The sequence below is a fragment of the Falco cherrug genome, chromosome 6, assembly GCF_023634085.1.
Source record: "Falco cherrug isolate bFalChe1 chromosome 6, bFalChe1.pri, whole genome shotgun sequence".
NCBI lineage: Eukaryota > Metazoa > Chordata > Aves > Falconiformes > Falconidae > Falco > Falco cherrug.
The window spans coordinates 70,151,427-70,175,307 of record NC_073702.1 but is presented as its reverse complement, the minus strand read 5'-3'; the positions used below and the strand labels follow the sequence as shown (position 1 = coordinate 70,175,307).

Genomic DNA, 23,881 nt, shown 5'->3' with positions numbered 1-23,881 from the left:
AGGAATGCCTTCTGGAGGAGTATAAATGACAGTATGGAAAGCATAGAGAAAGTTATTGCTGAAAAATTATGCTTACAAACCTTCTTAACGGGGCATATCTTTCAAAAACATTTAAAGATTTTATTCCATCCTAAAAGAATGAAAATTTAAATTACTAATTACTTTTTTTTTGGCTTGTTAAGTGTGGATTCCTAAGAAGTGAGAGAATCAGCAGTTTCTCAGATAAAGCAGTTCTTCATCAGCACATGGCAAACAGATACATGTAATGACTTACAAAATACACATATTTAAATACACACAGAGAAAGTATGAAGGATGAAGGATGGAAAGGAAGGAGAAAATTATCAGGATTGTCCCTGAAGTGCTACTTCTAATTAATACCTGACAATTATCTCATTTTTAAATCCTTCATTGTGACTGATTTGATTCACCCGAGGATGAAAATGAAGATGCTGAAAATGGAGCTGCTCAGAAAAGCAGAAGACAACTGTGACGGAAGACTTACATAAGGCCTTCAGTTTCCTAGAAGAATCAGCTGAGATCTTTTGAAACAGCGATCCAACCGGAAATACCTGCCATCTACTTCAGTTGATGCCTTTTATCCCCCATACTATATATACTATCCCTGTGTATTTAAACTGTGTGCATGCATTTACCTGCTGTAATATTAATTCTTACAGGAAAAACTGCTTTACTGTTAAACACAGGCACTTCATCTATTACACTAATGAAGGCTAGAAAGCAGGGTAGTGATTAGCAAAGTAACTCTGAAACTATAAGTAAAGCAGCAACACATATCAGAGTATTCCTATCTGAGAAATGTATACATTAGAGAGGCTGACAACTAAAATAAATATTTGAAGCAAGAATCTATTTAATATAGGGTAAAAAGCAATGAAAGAAACCTGCTTGCATGAGGTGGCTTAAGTGCACAGTTCATGAAAGCAAGCTCCTGAGTTTTCACAGGAAACAATATACACAAAGAGCAGTAAGCAAGATCCTGCACAAGCAAGTGCCCTTTTCTCAGTTTATAATAAGGTTACGTATTTTCTGTGCACTTTTATAAGCAGGGATAAAACAAAACCCAATGCTCGTCACCAGAGTCTGCAAGAACAGCAGCAGCAATTACAATGGTAACTCTTGGATTGGTGTTCTCTCTCTTCTGCACCTCCTACAATTCTGACTAATCATAACGAAAGACTGACTGTCTACAAAAAGCAAAAGAAAACAAACAGAGTATTTCACAGTCCCAGGATTTTTGGACTTTACGTATTTGTCTTTTTAACCTTTCAAATGTTTTCAAGAGCAAAGAAGCAAAAGTATTACTGATGCTAAAGCAAATGTGAAATTAATCAATGTTATAGTTCCTTTGAAAATCTAGAAGGTAAATTTTGGGTCATAACTAACATAATGTTTTCCTAATTTTCCCTCTTCTGAGGACAATTTTTTCTTCCACCTGCTTTCCCCCAAAACGTTTAGGAACTACAAATACACTACAATTCAGATTAGTATTTCTATCCTATGAAGTACATGCAAAACTGTAGAAATGCTTTGAAGGTAAATTTCAGATAAAAAGAAATATTTAATTTCAAAGCAATGAGCTAAATCCATGGCAGAAAAACCCCCCTGATTTTTACCTAGGTCCTTCCCTTGCCATTTCTTCTTGAATTTTATACAGAAATCTACTTTACCTTCTTCCCCAAAAGAAAATAAATTATGCTACTAGTAGTATTTTGGACTGAAACAGGAGTGCATGATAAAGCAGACAGTCTTTCTACACTTGAAGTTACCATGTTGCTCTAAATTAATACATTGTATATATTAATTTCCGATTACCAGAGTAATAAAATTTCAACTTTGTAAACTATTTTCCATACACATTTCTTAATAATGCCTGAAATGTTGGTTTTTGTGGTCCCCCCCCTTCCACCTTACATCTTTACTGGATGCAAGCAGAGTTTTAGTAATGAGGAGAGATTTTATAGCTGAAAAGTTCTTTAGTTTTTACACCCAATTTTTATGCAGATGGTGTTGCAAAGTAATTCTGATAAATTACCAGTGGTATTGCTGTTACTGCTTGTGTCGTTATTTATTGGTTACCACAGCATTGTGGCTGTATGTGTCGATACATACGCACGTACATCTTCTAATAAATAAGATTACTATCCAGGACTTAATACTAGATTACTGCAGTGGTCTTCTTTATTATTAATTACATATAGACATCTTTTCTTGTCATGTGAAGAGTTTTCTCTAGTTTTACAAAAATGTAAAATACATCAAAGCTAAGACTGGCAAAATATAACTCATCTGAATCAATAATTACTACAGGTTACATTTATAAATGTTCATATCAATAATACAACCAAGTCTTACTCTGTCTCTTCATCCAGGCAGGAGGAAGAAGAGTAATTACAAGGAACTTGATGAAAGAATATTTATAAACGTATCTTAATATTTTGGAAAAATGATATTTCACTGACATAAACAGCATTTGTGTGAAATACACATGACAAGAAGCATCCACTAAAAAAGAAAAATCTCCATCTGTGCAACATTATTTGGAAGCTAAAAAAGCAAATAATATTCATTTCTATGAATGTTCAGATGTTTAACCTAGCAATGTCTTATACTTTTCCTAATTTGTGCTTAAGAAGGAAAGATAAGATCAGCTATTAACAGGAACCTGCAGCTTTATTATCTTTTTTTTTTTTAATTAACAAGGTAAGTATTATTTTAACATATTTGCAACAATGTTGTTACAGCATTTCAAATTTATTTAAGATTTACCATTTGCAGACTAGACCTTCAAATTTCAAAGATTGCTATTATCAAAGAATGTCTAATCTGAAATTATGAACGTTAGGCTCTTGCAAACACATACATACAACACTTGGTTTATAATTCTGGAAGGTAAGGGGCACAACCCACTAAGGTTCACAAGCTGGAAATCATGCAAGATTTTATACAAAGAGTGGGGCACCATTCTAGTAAGTCTGAATGGGAGAAACCAAAATGTTTAATGAGCTAGTTGCTTCAGATATTTCAGATGCATTAGTGTTTTAATCACTTTGAACTGAAAGTCACATTTTGGAACAGAACCGAAGTAATTACAGACTCGGTAATAACATTTCAGCTGCTTTACCAATATCTTTAACAAGGAGTTTGAAGAAAAGACCAGCATACCTATAAAGAGGTATGACTACATACAGAGAACATTTTAAAATATTAAGCATACCTGTGTTCGCAGAATTTCACCTTTTGACAGTTGCATATCACCGGTCAATTCTTTCACAGTAATGCCTAGTGGTTCCAGACGCTTGCTGAAGTAATTTGTCATTTCAGCTGCCAAAGCCTTCATAGGAGCAACATACACAATCTGCACCAAAAGGACACTTGCTTGATAAATGAGCAAACCCCACAATGTCGTTTGTTTCATGGCAACCATTACAAATCACAATTTATTCTGAAATATGATGCCAGGCGCTTACAGTGAAAAATCTTAATAGTGATATATGAAAAGTAGTTATCTTTGTTGGATAAGTGTGCAGCTGTTTAAAGGACAATAGATTTTGTTTATACAGCCTCATCACTTTGAAAATTGGTTCTGCATCAAAGCTAAATGCGTTTTCATAGCTTTTTACTTGCATAATAAGACTTCTAGAACACAAATAAGAATGGCTTTAACAATAATGAAGTAAATCAAAAATAGCCTTATCTTTGACTTGGAAAACCGTAATACCCTTGAAAACTTCCTGACTTCATATTCCGTATATAACATACAACGGGTTTTACCTTGTAAGTTGAAAAGCTGTTACTTCGTTCATTAAACTCCTACCTTAAACTCATCCTTTTTGATAACACCATGCTGGACATGCTGGCGAATTTCATGAAGGACTGTCAGCATGGCAATGTTAGTCTTCCCAGCTCCAGTGGGGGCACAGATTAGCATGTTTTCGTTTGTGTTGTAGGCGGTCTCGAAAACTATAGATTGGATTCGGTTTAGTCTTTTCACGCCTTTAAAAGCAAGTTGTCCAATCTGTAAAAACAAACAGCATGCATATTTTTGATTTTTCATATATACATGCATGTGTGTGTATATCTACATATATTAATCGTAAGAAAAAGACCATGTGGTAACAAAACTTAGGATACCTGTTGAAATGTATTTATTATTCCAAGGTTTTTATTCTGAGGCTACCACTCGCACCCAACCCTGAAATACTGAATCCATAAGGAAAAGAAATACAGCAGGAAAATACGTATTAAAATCAATCAAAATCTCTAGACACATGCTATTTCAGTATTTAATTTGTTTTTCATCAAGACTGCGACCAAAACTACTATACAGTAATGACCTGTTAATAATTATACATCAGTCAAATAGCAATAGTCAAGATTAGAAGAATAATCATCTTTAAACCTAAGATGATAAACTGTGACTAATAGAACAGGCAGCAATACACAAGAACCTGCCAAAGAAAAAGATTATTTTAAAAATTACTTATGATCAATTTTGTAAACAGACAAATTCAGTAACAACCTTCTCTCTGCTTCTGAAGAAATCTCCATCTTGCAATTGCTAATGTTCAGACCTTTCTCCAACAATATTTGCAACAAACTGCAACCTCCAAAAGGAACATAAAACTTGCCTGTACAGTCCCAAATAAACTTTGAAAATGTTTTCAAAAATTAAATTAAATTATATAGTTAAACCAGGCAATTACACTTCTTATAGTTTAATGCATGTTTAAATCTTACAAAGAACAAATCATCAATTATAGAAATACTTTGTCTCTCTTTTTCAGACAACTGATTTTTCCACAACTAATTGGTGTAGACAATTACAATTTCTGCATGTGAAGATTCTAAAACTTTAGCAACTAAAGAACAGATCCTTAAGATATAAAATTAATTTTCTAATAAACTTGCTTTTTCTTAGTTACTTTTCAGACACTTAAAAAGGACTGCAGAACACAGAATTATTTCCTTTCTACAGATTTAATTACCTGCACTACTTCTACTAATAATCATGAAAAGTATCTGATTTTTTTTTTGTGATTATCTTTTTTATTTTAATTGTAGAAAGCCACAGATGTACAAATTCACTGTAAAGAACAGTCCTGAAAACACCCTCTGAAGATTTCCCTTTCCATTATTCTGGAAGCTTTAGTTAATTTATAATTATATAATACAATATATATTATTATTTAATATATATATATAATATATAATATAACAAAATAATAATTATTATATTATAATAATAATAAAATATTATATATTACTTTTGCTATGGTAACAGTGTCTCCAATACTAATAATATTCTTTCCAATGCTTTCCAATACTAAGCAAATTATTTGAGCAGCACCCCAATTTAGTACTACCTCGAGCAACACAAGCTTAGGAATGAGGGCTTCATCAGCTATTCAAATCAACTATTCTATTTAACTTTGTGACAAACTGCACTAGGTCTATCATTTTGCTGCAGCTTCTTATAGTAGCCTCATGTGAGAGGCTGAGATACAAATTACAAATTTAGGATAATACATAATACTCTTTCACTCTACTCTTAAATGTAGAGGAATAAAATAACTGGCCAACTGTAGTTGGATTCTAGAGAACTTTAAATATAAAAAAACCCCAATCACCGATGTAAAAGTCAATGAAACTGCTATGCAATCAATTACACTAATTCTTTTTGAAAAATATGCTTTTTCAATTTAGGATTACCATTGTCTTCACAAAGCTTTCAGGTTGAAAACTTCTCGCGCAACATTAAAAAAACCAAATTCCACCTAAATCATGAATTGCATTTGTATTTCTAGGATTGACGCATCTCAAATATATTCAAATTTCTATTCTAAACTGTTAAATGTCTTCAGTTGAAAAAAAAAAAAGTAATTAATGCAAGTACTTCCAGTACTTTTCATCAAGTTTCTTCAATTAAGTGGCTGAATTTCAGGATTACATCAGTTCTTGCTATCAATGTTCTTTCACAGTTTATTCTGCTTGCAAGATTACAGGGTGAAAGCTTATTTGTTTTGCACCAAGTTTTGTATACATAACGTTTATGCCATGCATCATCTTCAAAATTCATTTCATCTCCATGAATGAGACTATTATAAAGTGTTAATGGGTTTCCTGGAGACCTGCTGATTATATTAGTGCTATCAGGGTTCAATCAGCTATTTTTATGGCCTGCTTAGTCATTTTAGGTTTCTAATTTGCCTGTTACTTCATTTTGAGATTTCTTGTCAGGTCTTTGAAAATGGTTATGTTTTTCCTTTTCCCTTTTCCCTCCCAATTCCATCTAATTGGTTTTAGAAGCTATTGTAAACACCATGAAGTTCATAATGATAAACACTGTTTACATTGTTAATAATAAAGGATCTATGGACAAAAAACTAACAAACACAACTGGTGATTACAGAACTGAACTAACAAAACACTATACTGCACGGTATGTATATTATTTAAAGAAACAGTTTTTAAACAGAACCAGAAACATAGCTGTCTAAATGAAGTCTGGTCTAAGTATCTTTAGGAAAGAATGACAGGAATTTTTCACATTCACATAGTTGAACTGCATGGCTTTATATAAAATGGTCTCCTTACAGCTGTGACGTACCCTTAAATAAAGTACGTCTTTAAGTGTTTTCTTAAGAGTACTGCCTGTAGGAATGTATTGTTCCAGCTTCTCTTAATCTTGAAGTTGGCAGTGTAAGACTTTTTCCTCTACATTTGGAAGAAATTACATATACTATAGCCCTGGGACATGCAATTGTTAGCAAAAATAAACAAATATTTAGGTAAAGAAAAATATTTTCCTCTCTTTTCCTATTGGAAAGTAGCAACATCATGGATTGAGACTGACTTAGTAAGCAGCAATAAACAAACAGAATTTCCAGAAGCATCAAAGAAAACTGTGTAACAAGTTAGAAAAATAAACATCAGCTTGTTTTTCTACAAAGATGCTACACCTGCTTGAAACAGGAACATTAAGAGAGAAATAAAGATTAATAAAAAAATAAACCCCATAAAAGTCTGGTTAAAAACTAGAAGAGTTTGTGGGTTTTTTTAAATAATGGTATTCTGACCAGAATCTAGACTTTCATTCAACACACTGAATGAAAACTTTCAAGCAACTCAAAAGAAAAATGCGGGCAGTGACATATCAATATACAACATTCACAATCACAACACACAGTCAACGCATAATATTCTTTGAAGGGTGACTCTGTAGGAACATATTAAGGATTAAGAAAACTACAAGAGAAAGGAATTCTAGAGGAAAACAGTATCTTAAGACTTACTCAAATCAACTCCCCATTTGGTTGAAAAAGTATTACAGGTTAACTCTTTCTCAAAACTTCACAGTATTCCAAACAGTACCTGTAAGCACCTAATCCAAAAACAGTAGTTCTGCCCTTAAAAATTAGTAAAAAAACCCCAATGGACAGAAATGCAACAGTATGCACAGAAGTCCACAGTTTGACAAACTTACTAGAAGATCTGCTTTTTTAATTTGTCATTTGCACAAGCTACCTAGCTTGAAAGCTGAAAACAATTTTTCGTTTCCCCTCTGGCATATTAACGTCAGTCAAGATTTCTACAGACCAATTCTTTTTCAGATAAACCAGTGAAATCCACTCTTACTTAACAGACTGGTAGCCACTGGATGGCAGAATCTGGTTTTTTTGCTGAAGGTGAATGAGCTGTAACATTTTTCAGCTTTCTATTCCACAGCTGATTTATTTAGAATTCTACACAAACCAAAGAAATTTAAGCAGAATACAATCTGAGTGCTACTCACAACAAACAGAATTTCATGCCTAAAATGGTGCCTTTTTTACGTAAGCATGAATCAATATGAAAGACGACTGAAAAGCAACTCTTTCCACAAACCAATGATACTCACAGCAGCTCTGATATGAACCTTTATTTTTACCTCAGTAAGCTTTCCAATTCTCTCCCAAAGAATTTACTACTACAACTAATGCATTTATGAGTAAACAAGATTACACTTAATGAAGACATTTGAAATAAGTCATTTCATTAAAAAGATATTTGTGTGTTGGTGCTCTAAGATGCAATTTAAAAATAGGACAAAACAGTAAAAGTCATTAAAGTAATATCCATTAATAAGGTCATACAATTCACTCTGCAGGCAAGCTACAGCTCAGAAACACAATTGCTTTAATAACACAGTAGTAACAGTGTCTGTTCTAAATAGCACAGGCCATCAGCACTTTAGACAGAGTTTAGTCACACAATTCATTAGCCAGATCTTACAGTTCTACAGAATTTAATGGTGTGGTTGGTGGGTTGACCTTGGCTGGATGCCAGGTGTCCACCAAGCTGTTCTATCACTCCTCTCCTCAGCAGAACAGGGTGGGGGGTGCAAGGGAGTGTAAGATGGAAAAATAACAACTTGTGGGTCAAGATAAAAGCAGTTTAATGAAACAATAGCAAAAGTCATGTGTGCAAAAGCAAAGGAAAACCAAAAGATGTTACTCTGTACTTCCCATCAGCATGCGATGTTTGGCCACTTCCCAGGAAGCAGGGCTACAGTAACGCGTAGCAGTTGCTCCAGAAGACAATCATCATAAATAACAAATGCCCCCCTTCTTCCTCCTTCTTTCTCTTAGCTTTTCTATCTGAGCAGACATCATAAGGTATGGAATATCCCATTGATCACTTTGGGTCAGCTGTCCTAGCTATGTCCCCTCCCAACATCTTGCCCACCCCCAACTTACTGGTCAGAGGGGGCAGGGAAGGTTGGAGACACAGCCCTGATGCTGTGCCAGCGCTGCTCAGCAGCAGCCAAAGCACCGGTGTGTTACCACCGCCTTTCCAGCTACCAGTACAAGCGCAGCACCATGAGGGCTGCTGTGGGGCTCAGCCAGGCCCACTACAATTAAATGCCATACAGAAGACACTAAATTTTTTCCCAAGACATACCTGTGAAATCTGCTGTGTTCTATCTACGGTCTATAGCACATTCCCTCACCAAGAACGAAAGGGTGCTAACTACAAGTTCCATTAAAAGCTGAGATGATCTTTCATTCTCTGTACCACTTTATGCATTAATACTAGTTGACAGAAACAGCTTGTCAGATGCAGTTAACCTCTATCACAGATTTTCACTTGGTGGCCTAATATGTTCTTAAGTCAACTTCAAGGCACAATGCCAGCATTTTAGTAGCAGCTTCTAAATTCAGTATTGGCATGCACAGACATAGCATAGTATGTCTTATTTAATTTATCCAGACCAACACCAGAAAAAAAATATAGCTACATTTAGTCCTTAGCAATTTATCCAGAAAACATGTTTGGGTGTTACCTCCCTTAAATGATCATATTTTATTGATTTATTGACAGAACATTCTCTATATATTCCTCATTCCAAGAGATTTTTATCTTGTCCACATTCATTTTTTCCAGTTTTCAGGTAATACTAGACAAATTTTCTGATGGCCTGAAATAAAGAAATGTTAGTCATCTGTACTATTTTCCACAGCATAAAATCACCTGAAATAAATAGTCTATAACGATGACTTCTTCTGTTGTACTCTAACAAAATAATAAAATTACTACCCTTATCATAATCTACTGCACTCAAACCAAGTTTAATCTTTTAGCATTTTCCCTACTCATTGGCTTAATTTTAATGTAGATATATTTTAATCAAAGTACCTTATATATTTCAGGTGCAACAAACCCCATTCTGTATTCAGTTGGTCAATTGCACTTTCAGTTAAAAAGATAATTTACCTAACTGGTAATAGCATGACTAATCCATGCTGTTTTACAGAACATCCATGACAACCAGGAAACGAAGGTCAGATGTCCCTTGTCCTGGCATATAAATAATCACTAGGTTATTTTTCCCCTTTGCTGCACTTTGGAACATTGGTTAAAACATCTATCCATGCACACACTCTCATATATATATATTTGTATATATCTCTGTGTGTGCGTATATATATGTATATATAAATACCTACACATTATCCCTCCAAATTATGAACATTTAGTAGTCCCCCCTGCTTTCTAATAATGTATGTATACACTTAAAGCACTTTTGTGCCAGTGTAAATGCCATTTTGTTATTGAAGGTACACTAAGAAATAAACATAGGTATACCTGGGGACCTGCACGTGCTCCCTTCTCCTAATGATACTTTTCATATTCTGCTACTTTAATGGAGGTGGTAGCTCATGACATTTAGGAACAATAATAAATAAAAATATAACTATATAAATACCATAAAGGTAAAATTATTTTTGTATTTTCTTGGAAGTGCTATTTGAGAATACAATTTCCTATCTGCTCCAGAGACTTACAGTGTATATATGCGTTTTAAAAGACAACACTTAAGTAAAGGCTCATAACATGTAAAAGAAAAACTGCATGATGATTGGATCTGCTCCATTTAGCACCAAATCATATCAGTGAGATTTGATTGGACTTAGGGGGACAATTTTTGTAGGAACAAGTTGCATACACAAAGATATGAAGATTATACAAGTGTACCAAATAGATTTTAGGATTGGCTTTGGGCCATAATCTGCATAATAATTTCTTCATGTCAGTACAAATGCCCACATCCAAAGTGTAGTTAGTACCTGGAGTTATGTGCTATAAAGGAAGCTTGGAGTAAACCCATTTAGACAGAAGCAAGTAACAAAAGGCATGAGAGAACCCGCAGCTGGTTTCAAAGCTGTTGGTGCTGCAAGTGTCTAAACTATAACTAAAAGCAATTATTGCATGGTATGGCTATCCATGTCACTTTTAGTGGTAATCACAGATCACAGAATAATTTAGGTTGAAGACCATCTAGTCCAACCCTGCTGCTCAAAGCAGGATCACCTACACCAGGTGGCCCAGGACTGTGCAGTTAGTTAAATATTTCCAAGGATGGAGACTCCACAGCCTCTCTGGGCAAGGTGTACCAGTGTTTGACCACCTCACAGTAAAAAAAAATAAAAAATTACTTTCCTGTGTTCAGATGATACTTCACGTGTTTTAATTTGTATCAGTTGCCTCTGGTGCTGTCACCGGGCACCACTGAGGAGTTTGGCTTCCTCTGTTAATCATTCTCACATCAGGTATTTATATACACTTGTAAGATTCTCCCTGAGCCTCCTGCCCCCTCAGGCTCTCCTCACATGAAAACCACTCCAGAGTCCCTTAATTAGATTAAGAAGCATGAAGAAATCAGTAGAAATGACAGATAATGAACCGTAGGGGTACTATAGAACACAGAATCACAGCCCATGAGACTTTCATGAATATGTTTTTAATTTGAATTAATCATCTTTTGGAAAACTATGGAATCTTAATTTTTGACATTATTCCCACATTCACCTGTTAATGCAGTAGGTATTTCAGTAGCAGTAGCCACAAGAAACCAAGGAAACTGTCATACTTTCAAATTATGTTAGTGTCATTGAACTCAAAACAAACTGCAAAATTTTCCTAGATCCCAACAGAGTTCACAAGTTAAAAAAAGTATCCCGAGGAGGGCAGAAAACCCGAACACATGTGTTCATTATGTATGAAAGGATTACCTCTGCTGAAAGCTATCACAGCACACCAACTATGAAAATTATTAGTTTCCCTTTATTTGGAATGCTGCTTTTAAATCCTGATTAAACATTTCCTCTCTGACTTTCAGACTTCATGTTTGCCAAGATACCGAAACTGTTATTTTTCTGATGTTATTCAGTTCTCAGAAATGTGAAAATTCTGGACAGCTTGTAACAGCGAGTGCTCTTCAGCAACAAATGTTCATTAGAGAACCAGTCTCTATTCAAAGAAAGTCCAGAACAGCTCCATTGAAAAGCAAGATCTAGTAGTGTATTAGTCTCCTACTAACTATGGTAACATAGGCACTCCTTGAAAAGAATAGCCAATAAAAATACCAACAAAAATAAAGAAAAAAAAAAAAAAAGGTCAGGTTTTTTTTGGTTTGGTTTGGTTTTAAATCATTAGTCCTACCATCTGCTCTTTTGAAGAAAGAAGAGACCTATTCAAAAGCAAGAGTTTTTAGGGGAAATATTTAACTTCACACATGACGGCTAAGAGCTAACATGCCTGAAATAATTTTAACAAAAATCCTTTTAGGTTTATATATAGACTGTGACCAACATTATCTAAACTATTCTCCTGAGAACTACACTATACAAACACCTGCAGCAGTCATACCTTTTCTATAGATTTCTGAATTATTCAAACATTTACTGTTGCATTAAAAATAAAACAAAATATTCTTTGGTTAAATTTATAGATTAAAACCAAAGACTTCAGCATGTAGAGACCCAAAATCAGTTTGATGGAAATGATGGGACAGCACCATACCTCCAAGGCTTTCACTCCTCTGAGTTAAAAACACTGAAAGAGCTTGGGGAATCTCCTCCCCTCGCTAGGAGAATTGTTGTGTTCCTCAGCCTAGTTATAACATGACAAAAGATTATAGACAGAATGATTATACCCTCTAGTGATTTTATTTGAGAAAATGGATAACGAAGTGTTTCAGAAAGATTTTTCCATAAAAGCAACTATTTCTGCAGCACAGCAAACATACATAAATTCTGGCATCCAAACAGACACACAGGGAAGACTCTGATTTCAGTGACACTATTGTAAACTCAAAAGTATCTAATGTCAAGAGAATTATTCCAGATTGTAGCAATGAAATCGTGATCAGAACACAACCTTCTCTTTGAGCTTTCTGATGCCATTTGTGAATTACACACAAAAATTACATTGAAGTATCGCAGCTAGTATGAAAATAGCAAAAGGGAAACTGGCAACAGTTGTAGCATTTCCTAATAACATCAGAAGTTAAAATTTTATGAGGTTAGAAGGATTTGAGTTTAATTTGCTCACTTTTCATCCATATTAATAGTATTAAATAAACAAGGTATCTTTACCTTAAAATTTAAAAGTGACTTAATGCTATACAAAGCTAAACACATGGAAGAGTGAAATACAAAAAAAAAACATTTAAAATGTTGTTACCCTTAACAGCAAGGTTCCTTCTGGACTTAGTACAGACGTACTGACACCTCCACTACCATTATCTCCCTGACTTTTCCAGATGCAGCAGTGAGGAACCTGATGTTTATAGGCCACAGTCTATTCTACAAGTTTTGTTGGGGTTTTTTTTTGTGTGTGTGTTTTTTTTTTGTTTTGTTTTTTGTTGGGTTTTTTTTTTTCAACTCGGAGAACACTCTTATAATTTCATACACTTGTATGCAACTCAGACTCATAACTCTGCTGATGACATATTGCTCCCTTAATTTATTCCCCTGGAAAGACACAGTGCGTCTTTTTTAAAAAAAACACACTGTTTCAAAAGTAACAAATCAAAAGAGTTAATACAGAAAACACTTTTCTAGTTGTTAAAGAATATAGACACTGCAAAGGGAGAAATCCAGCAAATAAGAAGGAAAGATAACAAGGGCATCCGCAAACTCGAACAACTACTCCTCTTCAAAAATTTTAAAATTTCCATATCATCTTTAGGTTAATAGAAACTGCAAGTCTGGGATGAATAACCTATCAGATATAAATTAAAAATTTTAGTCATGTAGGTCCTCTATACCAAACCCTTTTAAAAACATTTAGAAGCATTTGGTGATTTCTAACTGAATCCTTTTACCTCAGTTGCATTTCTATTACTGAAAGTCCTAGGACATTCCTATCCTAGATAAGAGATTCATATCTCAAAGAGAGTATAGAAACTTGTGCTAACTGAAGACAAACACTAAAATCAGACAAACTATAATTTGTCTAAAATATTTTCAGTAAGAGTTAATCTTTTAAATGTTACAGCGTATCAGAATTAGCATAGACTTCTTTCACCTTTCAAAATTCTCACTTTGAGACTACATTTCTTAAAAACAATAATTTTGGTCTTGAGTATAATATTAATTAGAATTTAAAATACTATCTTGTATTTCTCTGTAAATTGAAGACTGATGACTCTTAAGAATAAAAGCTTGCCTTCTGGTATGCTATCAAAGTAAAGCAGACTACTTCATTCTTCTTCCACAGTTGTACCATGAAATTCCATTGAGAAATGGCTATCCCCTTAACAGGATGCAGCAGAAGCACATTATTCACTCTCCAGTTTTAATTATCAAAAGGACTAAAACTACTTTGAGTTATTTTCACTAAAAATTTTACAGATCTCTGCATGTGCTTTATACCAGAAAGTCTCTATATTCAGTCAATGACATAAATGTTACTCTTGAAAGAATGAAAAATGACCACTTTACAAGTTGCTTCCTCTATTTAAATATTTCACTTATGATGATAATTTAATGAGGTCAACAAACATAACAGCTGCAAAGTCACCAGGTAGGTATAATCTGATTTCAAATATTACACTGATTAAGCACAAGAGGAAAAAAATGCTGTGAACCAGAAAGCTGGATTTCTTTGAGCTACATGCAGCTGCACTGTGGCAGAACACGTCTACCTGAAATGCTTCTTAGATTTTTATTAGTCATTGGTTTTACTCTACAAAATTTAATACATAAATAAAAGCCACTCAATTTACAGTCAGTTGAATATCACAATTTGGAGCCTAAATATTTCCTTCCTTTGAAAGCAAATTCAAACCTATCTTTAAGAGCAGGGTAACAGCACTTCATATTATACTTTCAAAGTATAGGTTTTTTCAGTATTCTTATTTTTAAATAAACCCTAATTAATAATTCAATACTATTTTTTGCACACAAAAGCATCAGTTCTAACTGTTCATATAGAAATGGATATTTAAACTGCTAATGCAGAAGCCGCTTCAGGATAACATTTTCAAACTATTTACTTCAGCTTACCCTTTACACATGACAAACTATTTCTTCCGAATAACACTTAATGAAAACCAGAAAAACAGAGAGCTCTGAAGGATAATTATAGTTAAAACCAGTAATAATTTTCACACATCAAGTACAAATGAAAGAATGGCACACAGAAGAATATTTCTAGAGGAATAACTACTGCTGTCATAATCTTTCTACAACTCAATTTTCTTCTCTATTTCAGTTAATTTCACACTACTGCTAACCAAGAAGGCAGTACTGTTTTGCAATACAGATGCTACATGACTTTTTCTTAAATTTTACAAGAGAAGACTACAAACACAATCAGTCTTTTTTTCTACAAGAACACAGCTATTTTGTTCTCCCAAATCTCAACTAAATCAGCAGCATTCACTAAGTTTTTCTTCCTAATCCACTGTTGGAAAGGAAAGGTAGGTGAGGGCTGATGAACTTGTGTGGTACGGTCACCAATGAGTGGGAAAAATAGAAGTTAAAAGTATCAAGACAAAAAGTGCAACAGTTTTAAAAAGTATTTGGGGAATTTGGCTAATGACTTCTGATTATACAGCATATTTTTGTGTGCGCATCACTACCCACAATGAATCAAACACGCTGCAGTGAAAAAAGAAACATACCCTCGCAAACCCCCTGAGATCTATCTCTCAAACCAAGCCAAACAAAACTGGAAGCCTGCTCTTTGGTAGCATAATCTCTCCCATTCTGACTACATCTTTTAGTAAGACACTACGCACAGCATAACTGAGGCTTTTGGCTGCCATATCTGGGTTTGATTTTATTAAAACAAAAACATAAGATAGTTATGAAAATGAGAAGCTTTCAGAGGCTCCTACTGCTGAGAAGTGGAGCTCTTTTGCACAAAAAACCACTCCCACCTGCCCACCCCACCCCTCCTTTTTCTTTTCTTTAGGCATTCAGAATTAGTTTAAGTAGTTGAATCTTTACACAGATTAAAATCCTGACAGGTAAAACCAGGTACTTGCTAGATTACTTGTAGCTACAGGCAGATGCATCTATTCCCACAGTGGCTCAGCAGGTGCTTTTCAGCAGCTGGTGCCCTTTACCAGTTTGCCTTTGTAAGTGTTCCCATCAGATTTTCAACCGTTTCAGAGGCAGCACTACACAAAATACACACGCTTGGCAGCTGTGTAGAAAATGAAACAGGCTTAACATTTTATTTAAGTCAGATGCAGTCAATTTTGCCTCATGTTAATATTAAAAAGTGCATTTCCCTATTCTTATTTACTATTTGCATGAAAAGGAGTGACCAAAATACCAAATAAGTGTAAGAATGACAGTATCTAAAAAACACTTCCCAGCAATTTTTGCTTAGTATATTATACACAGCCATGCTAGTTTAAAGAACAGACAAAAAGAAATTAAGTTCTCTATATTCAACAGTACATCTATTCTCATATTAGACTTTGACCCATGCTGTCAATTAATTGTTCTTGACTTCAAAGTTATAGTGCTCAAGAAAAGATAACTCAGATTTTACATAGCTCTTTTCAATGAAGGAAGTTGTACATTACTAGTACTTAGAATAAACAGAGTATATATAAATGAGAAGATCTCTTTAAGTTTCAATTACAATCTCACTAATGAAAGGACATTTGAAAGTAATATCTTATATTCACAAGGATTTTTTCCTTGCTGGATCTACGCTTATCGGTGCTTTTCACATGTTTTCATTAATATCAGGCCTTTGACAATAAAAACGTGCATAAGATCACAACCCAGACAGACACAATTAAGAGCATATTTATCAGTTTTCCATAGCATTGTTGCCACCCTTAACATCTCTAGTGTCTTAAATGTGGCTTGTTCACGTAACACAACTGTCAAACTTCTAAGATGTTAAAAAGCTCTTAGATGAGTATGTAAACAGATAAGCCAACACCAAAAATAAAGCTATAATGTAGTACACTATACTATCCTAATAGTGTTTAGAAACTGATGTTTAATGAAAAAAGACAAAAGTCTTGGTAATCTTAAAAAGTATAAAAGCACAAGACTACAAAATGTCTTTACACTGCGACAAAGGCAATTTAGAGAACAAGTAATCAGATCATATTTTAAGCAATTTTAAGACACTACAAGACAGGGAAAAGCATTAGGTTATAGCTGAATAGCAGTAAGAAACCTATTGGCCAAAAAAAAGAAGGTAGTTTTTCATCTTTGTGAAAAAGTAATCTGAAAAATTTGTGTAGATGAGCTAAGACAGCACATACTGTGAAGAAAACCCTCATTCAGCCTGATTCTACAGGAATCAAACTTGCCCAGTGTCAAACCAAAGCATATAAACCTGCTGTTCAGCCTACAAAAACAGAGGTTTATGACAGAGCTAGACAGAAAACATTCTTTTGGAATAAGAAAAAGGTTACATGGCAAGTTGTTGCATTAGTTGTTTTTTTTAAAACCAGCGAAATGTACAATCTGAGTATGTGGGTGCAAATGGTTATCTATGAATTTCTGCAATAATTCTGGTAACACAAAAATTTAAGAAAGTATCTGCATTTCTTCCCATTCTTATGGGACAATAATTAAAGCCGGTTTTCATTATATTTCTCTGGTGAACGTTTTTCCAATTTCTGTAAAAATGATCTGCTTTTAAATGATCAGTGATTTGATTCACAATGTCACACCAAAAATAAAACCCACATCATATGAATAGGCCAAGGAGGATGTAGTTTGAGCAAATACAGGCTTACATCTGATCAGTTATATAACACCTAGCTCTGAAACTCATGGGCGGCATAGCATATTTGCTTCCTTTACCTTCACTTCTCCCCACCCCAAAAGTGAACTATGGCATTACTTCCACAATGGTGGGTTGACACAGACTGTTCAGAATGTATGGGCTACTGCTCAGTGAAAGCTGCTTTTTGCTTTTCATAAAATCTGACATATGATCATACTTTGGTTCTTGTCTCTCTCGAATTATTCACCATCCTCCTCTCCTTTTTACATCCTACATACATCTGTATAAGGGACGCAGATTGGCATGACTATCTTTTTTGCATACAGATCTTTTTTCTATTTAGAAATAACAAAGTAAAAATCTGGTAAGCTGAGGGAAGCAAACGGGAGGATATATAAAATAGCGGTGATGGGTTTGTTAAAAAAAATCTGTTACTTTAAAAATCAACTCTGCATTAATAGGAAATACATATATACCCCCATATATGTTATATACATGTGCTGTGTGTATATATATATATTATAAATATATTTTTAAATATCTAACATTTATATATTACCATTTTTTTAATAACTATGACAATGTTGGACTAAGAATGGAAGAAGCATCATGGATTAAGGCAAAGAGTCCAGTCATGTCACACCTGCCTAATGGAGAGATGTTTCAGAGAAAATAGTTCAATTTCTCATCCTGTGTTAATAGGCAGGTCTTCTCAAAGACTATAATAGTGTCAAACACACCTTTTTGCAGAACCAAAAATCACAGTTTTCAAATGCTAAGGGTATATGACAATCCTTATTGCCAGGTATCACTGCATTTCACAATGTTATTTTAAAATAACTGTACATGTTACAAAATAAAATGCTCTGGGGGATACCCATGACATTGCTAAAACATGAACATATCCAATACTGTGTTCAGCTCTTAAGAACTAGCACACACCTAGGATGTGTATCTCGGGGAGGGGGAAACGTTGTATTATGTGTTTTGTCAGAAAACAAGATGTCAGTCTCTACTTCTTGCTTTTGCATTTCTATAACAACTTTGGTATCACTATACCTGATGACACTTCGCTTTCTTTTTGTGTTTTACTATTGTTACCTTTAAAAAGAAAATCTTTATCCTAAGTACAACTCTTCAGAGACAGTTCACTCTTTCTCATATTAGCACTAGCATAAGCTCTTATTCTAATGTTCTAGGAAACCCCCATTACATGTTTTGATACAGATTTCAGAGATGCAAAAACCCTCTCATTTCAGGCAACAGTAGATATAGGTGGAACCATGTTTAGAATGTTAATCTCAAATTATCAGAGAAAATTATCCATCTATAAAGCATTTCTTGATTACATTGTTTATTCTTTTATTGTCTGCCTGCTTTATTCCTGATCTTCCCTTTTGGTGTTGGTTTTCAGTTTGTCAAACTCATGGCTGCTGGAGGGTAGTCATAATCCCTGATCTTCCCAAGCTTTGCTCCTAAGAACTCTGCCTCACTGGAGCTGGGACATCCAATGTGTCATGTTAAATCAAGGAATTCAGACTTTCACGTTTCATTCTGACATAAATTCAAGTTGTACTACAACAAAGTTGTACTACGACATTCATAAATCCTTGCTATCACTGCAGCGTACCTGTATTTCAATTAACAAATCAAGTCTATTTGATGTTGCCATATCAAGTCTTTTTCTCTCTTTAAAGTATTTACATATGTTTTGCTTTAAAGATGTTAACCAAATTAAATCAGGTTAATAATCTAGTATACAATAAAATCAGTGATTCTGTTAAACAAAAAAAGAGCATCTTACTGCCAAACAAATACTAGTATTTAAACTAATAGAAAGGTTTTATGAATCCAGGAAAATGCTATGGTAATCATCTGTAGTATTAACGGCTTTATCAATAAAGTAAAAGCATTTTTCAAAATACTTTTCAGATACTTATCACAACGGTAAGATGTTTTCTATTGCTGAAAGGAAAAGAACTATTTAGCATTCAGGAAACAGTATAATGATATCTAAAAATTGGAAAGCCGCAGTCAAGTGATACATGTTTTAAAAATGTTACGTTCAATGAGTTATATTCAAGTACAGCAAATGTCTTCAAACACTGAATTAGTAGTCAGCATCAGAGCACATGTTTGCATTTCTCCAACACGACATTATAGGTAAATTTTAAGACCAGAATACCACTTTAGAGGTTGCACACCACAGCACAGATCTTTTTGATGAAGCGTTAATAAACCATTTCTAATAAGAAATAGAGTTTTCTTAACAGAAAAAAATCTTAATCTTACACAAGACAGACAATAAACTGCTGGTTTGGCACGAAGCACATATTTTCATGTGCTTTCGGCCAAAGCAACAGTATTTGTTCAGACAGTTTACACAAAACAATGCACAAGTGCCTCAGCTGAGGCTAAGTTAGATACTCGAACAATTTGATGCAGAAATTGTAAATATTGCACCTGGAATTCTAAAGTAATGATAAAATACTCATTAACGCATACGAAAATTAAGCCATAACTCATACACTTTTAGATTAATATCCATGTAGAATCTTAACTCAAATATTCTTGTTAACCTCTTATTGCACATATTCTACCTTCTTTGGACCCTGCTCATGAAATATGAAGACAGACTGCAATTCCTAATATACATTACCAGCTATTAAAATTACTGTATCTTGACCTACACTTTTTTTTTCTTGTCTTACATTGGGACTAAGGATTACAGAACTTGTAAACTTTCTTCTGAACATTTTTCTAGTGTACTTCATTGGATAAGTGACAGATTTCAATACAATTAAAAATATTTTTTTGAATATTCAATTCAGTCCAACTGTCAATTGCTGTTTGGAAAACATGCAACTGGAATATACACTAAGATCAACTTAGGAACAAATGGTCCAACATTCTGGATGTGAAAAATGTAATTTATGCAAAAACATCCATACTTATTCAGTAGACTTAACTTGTACAATTCTAAAAACAAGAAAACATTACAGGAAGAAAGAAAATATTGATTTTGTAATAATTCCTTCACAATGCAGAGAGGAAAAAAAAATGTCTTATTTAGATCATTAAGTAGTGCTAGTAAAAGGAAATGGAAATAACATGAAACAAAGAAATAAATCTTACCCTAAACACCCACTTTAGGTAAAAAGCTGAAGTAATTTTTCACTAACAGCAATTTGTTAGATTAAACCTGTTTTCACAGTCTTGAAGAGGAACTTTCCCTGACCTGAGTTTATGACTTTCAGGGTACATTTATTTGGCAAAAAGGCTTGCACAAAACCACCTTTACAGAAGTACAAGAAATATATTTCACTAATGGTCAAGCTGCATGTCAAAGAGACAAAGCTAATAAATCTAAGCTTGCGCTTACTCCATTTTTTAGATTCTCATTATTGAAACAACCTAGCTAGCATGCCACTTTTGGAAGTAGCAGTACCATAATACTTCAGACTAAACTGGTGTGACCAACCAGCTCTTATAAGCCACATGTGCTTGCACTACGGTGAAAACACAGCTCTCCAAATAATAATAAATGCCAAGAACAATTATCTACAAATTGAGTTGGGGGTGAGACTTACTGCCTTGCAGTAAGGTGAGAACCTTTTGCCTTTGCAACTCCTTTATGGGATGCAGCACACCCTGCCACCAGAGATGCTCCTGAGCAGCAGCACAGCACCCTCCATACATATCACTAGCTCCTTCTCCCAACTCAAAGGGACTAGGAAATAAATACTATAAGATGCCACAAGTAGAGTTAGAGTGTGGCAGGAGGTAAAAAGCAGTTCATAGTGTAGAAAGGCAGGGGTGACAAAGCAGAAAAAGGAAAAACACAGTAGGAGAGTAATATCAGCAGTTTATGACAGATACTACAGTATGATTTTATGGCTGCTAAATTGTGAAACATCGGCCACTCCTAATCTTGTATTTGCAGCTCACAACAGGATTAAGCACAAAAATTTGGACCTTTGTCAGTTTGTTCACAAGTTTCATCTTAGCATCTGTATTCTTACAGGCACTGATTCCATGACACTTAGAAAAAACTGCCTGTGGAATACTTTAACTAATCACGAAGTTAAACTCTTCAGAAAAGCTCTGACCCTTTCCAAGGAGGCTCTAACTAAAACTAAATAATTACTTTGAAAATACCAACCATAAAATTTCTGACAATATAGTGCCAAACCTAGCTAAAATGTGTTATTTCTTCATTCTGGAGTGCAGTGGAAGGTGCATCTTGACTACACTGCCAATCCTATAAGAACTTCTTGCATCTGTGCTAGTTTAAGGCATTGCTGCTCCCTTTGGTGTTGGTTCACAGAAGTTCTGTCATTTTCTCTTATGTTTATACAAAAGAATCAAATAAGAAAATGAGTCTATACATGTTTAAATAGGGTTAAAATGCAGTTGTTTAAAATGCTGTTAGAATAATATTTAGAGGAATACATTTCTCTCATCTCTTCTCAACCTATTACATCAACTTAAGGAAATGAAAAAAATATGTTACCTGAACTAATACTTAAAAACATCTAAAATGAAAGATTACTTCAGCTTACATGATCCAGAAGTTTAACTTTTGTCTAACAGTTCAAAATATAAATGAACTCCTTATCATGAACTTAGTTCTGACCTTAAGAGCTTTGAAGATTAAAATTAATAGTGTATGGTGCAGTACACATTACATGGTTTAATATTCCACCCAAACTGCTGACAATGTGATTAAAGTCACATAACTCATGAGAAATAGAATCCTTAAAATTATCTTTGTGCAAATGAAAACATACAGACCAAAAAGAAAAGAAGCTCCTATGATACTTCAAAAATTCTCACATTAATATTCAGTTGAAAGTGAAACATTTTTGGAAACAACACATACTAGCCCATTTTAGACTAATTCTTGCCTTCCCTATTTTAAAAGGAAAATGAAATTAAGCTTTTTGACAATTTAGTTTCATAACCACCATTATGTTATGTCTATACCTCACAGATTTTCTCACAGAGCTCCTTTGTATGTTAAAAGACAGAGGTGACACAAACGCAAACTAGTAGCTGTATAACAGAATTTTCACCTGTTAGGTAATGTGAATAATAAGTTAATGAAGACATATAATGAAGCTATACAGCACAGCTTCTTGGTCTGTCTTTGTACATTCCCAGATCCACTCTTGTCAACGTACCCAATACTAATCATTAGTGAAGAACTAATTTTATTCTGTATTGGTACTATTCTTCTCACACTCTTTCTTATTGGTCACGCTTCATAGTGAGGTTTACTTCCCTTCAGTCCCTTGGGGGAAAATGATGCAGTTCAGGTTTTTAACCTTGAACAAGCAAAGGTGCCACTGGAAATTTTCAAATCAAGATGTAAGATTCTTTGTATTATCAATGGCATATACATTTCTTCCCTTTATACATTAAATAACTTTCCATAAATGAAATCTAAGTAGAAGCAGACTTCCCTCTACAATGCAAGAAAGTAGAACATCAGCTGTGTAGTACTTTTCCTTACTACCTACACTCCCCAAACTTGGGCTAGGTAGTTAGCAGGTGAAGAAGGACCCAGGAGAAGGCCTAGGCAATTTTCTTATTGTACAAAAATTGCTGTACTCTGTACCTGAAGCAATGACCCGTATGTCCCACAGATGTGCCTCATGTTTCAAACAGGACCTGTGTTTAAATAGAAAGGTCAAAATATTCTGTAGTGCAAACCCATTTCCACTTCTGCTATCTAGTCACAGCTTCTCACAGCAAGTGAAAGAAAACTGGCCCTTACAGAACAGAGCCTGTTATTACAAAAAAAGTAAATTGCAAACAAAGGGCATCACCATTTTTTACCACTATTGCATAGGCAAAGTAGCTCCAGAAAGCTTACCGGCAATTCATAACAGCTGGCCTCCCTCCAGCAGGTTGACACCCTACAGCTTTAAAAGCTGAGGGATGACTCCTGTCCCCCACTGTGCTGAGCACCTGGGGCTCTGACCTGTCTCACCTCCTCCTCACCCTCTTTGCAGTGGCTCTGTGGCAAAAGAGAACTTAAGAGCTTAACCCTTAAAGTCAGTCAGTAAAACTATTCTTGAAAAGCAGAAAAGTGATCTATTTTCTGTATGTAAAAAGATAATTTTACAAGGAGAAATGCCTTAGAAACCCCCAAGATTTTGAGTCTTTGAATGTCAGGACTAACAAACATTAGTACCTGAGGCAAGGAAACAGCCAGAACTGGCTCTCAGCAAGGCAAGAAACTCACCCAAACCTAACAAAAATAGGACTGGTGAATTGGAGAACAGATGAAAACTGAATGAATAAGCTCAAAGGAAAA

At 34.5% G+C, this 23,881-nt stretch overlaps 1 protein-coding gene across 1 annotated transcript in view; it reads right to left on the bottom strand.

Annotated features, from left to right (window-relative positions):
* Positions 1-23,881, bottom strand: part of ASCC3 (activating signal cointegrator 1 complex subunit 3) — a 281,082-nt gene that overhangs the window by 199,460 nt on the left and 57,741 nt on the right. The window contains exons 9-10 of the mRNA XM_055713229.1: positions 3,839-4,039; positions 3,239-3,379 (exon numbers count right to left, since the gene is read on the bottom strand). Of these exons, the coding sequence (XP_055569204.1) occupies positions 3,239-3,379; positions 3,839-4,039 (342 nt within the window). The remainder of the gene's footprint in view (positions 1-3,238; positions 3,380-3,838; positions 4,040-23,881) is intronic.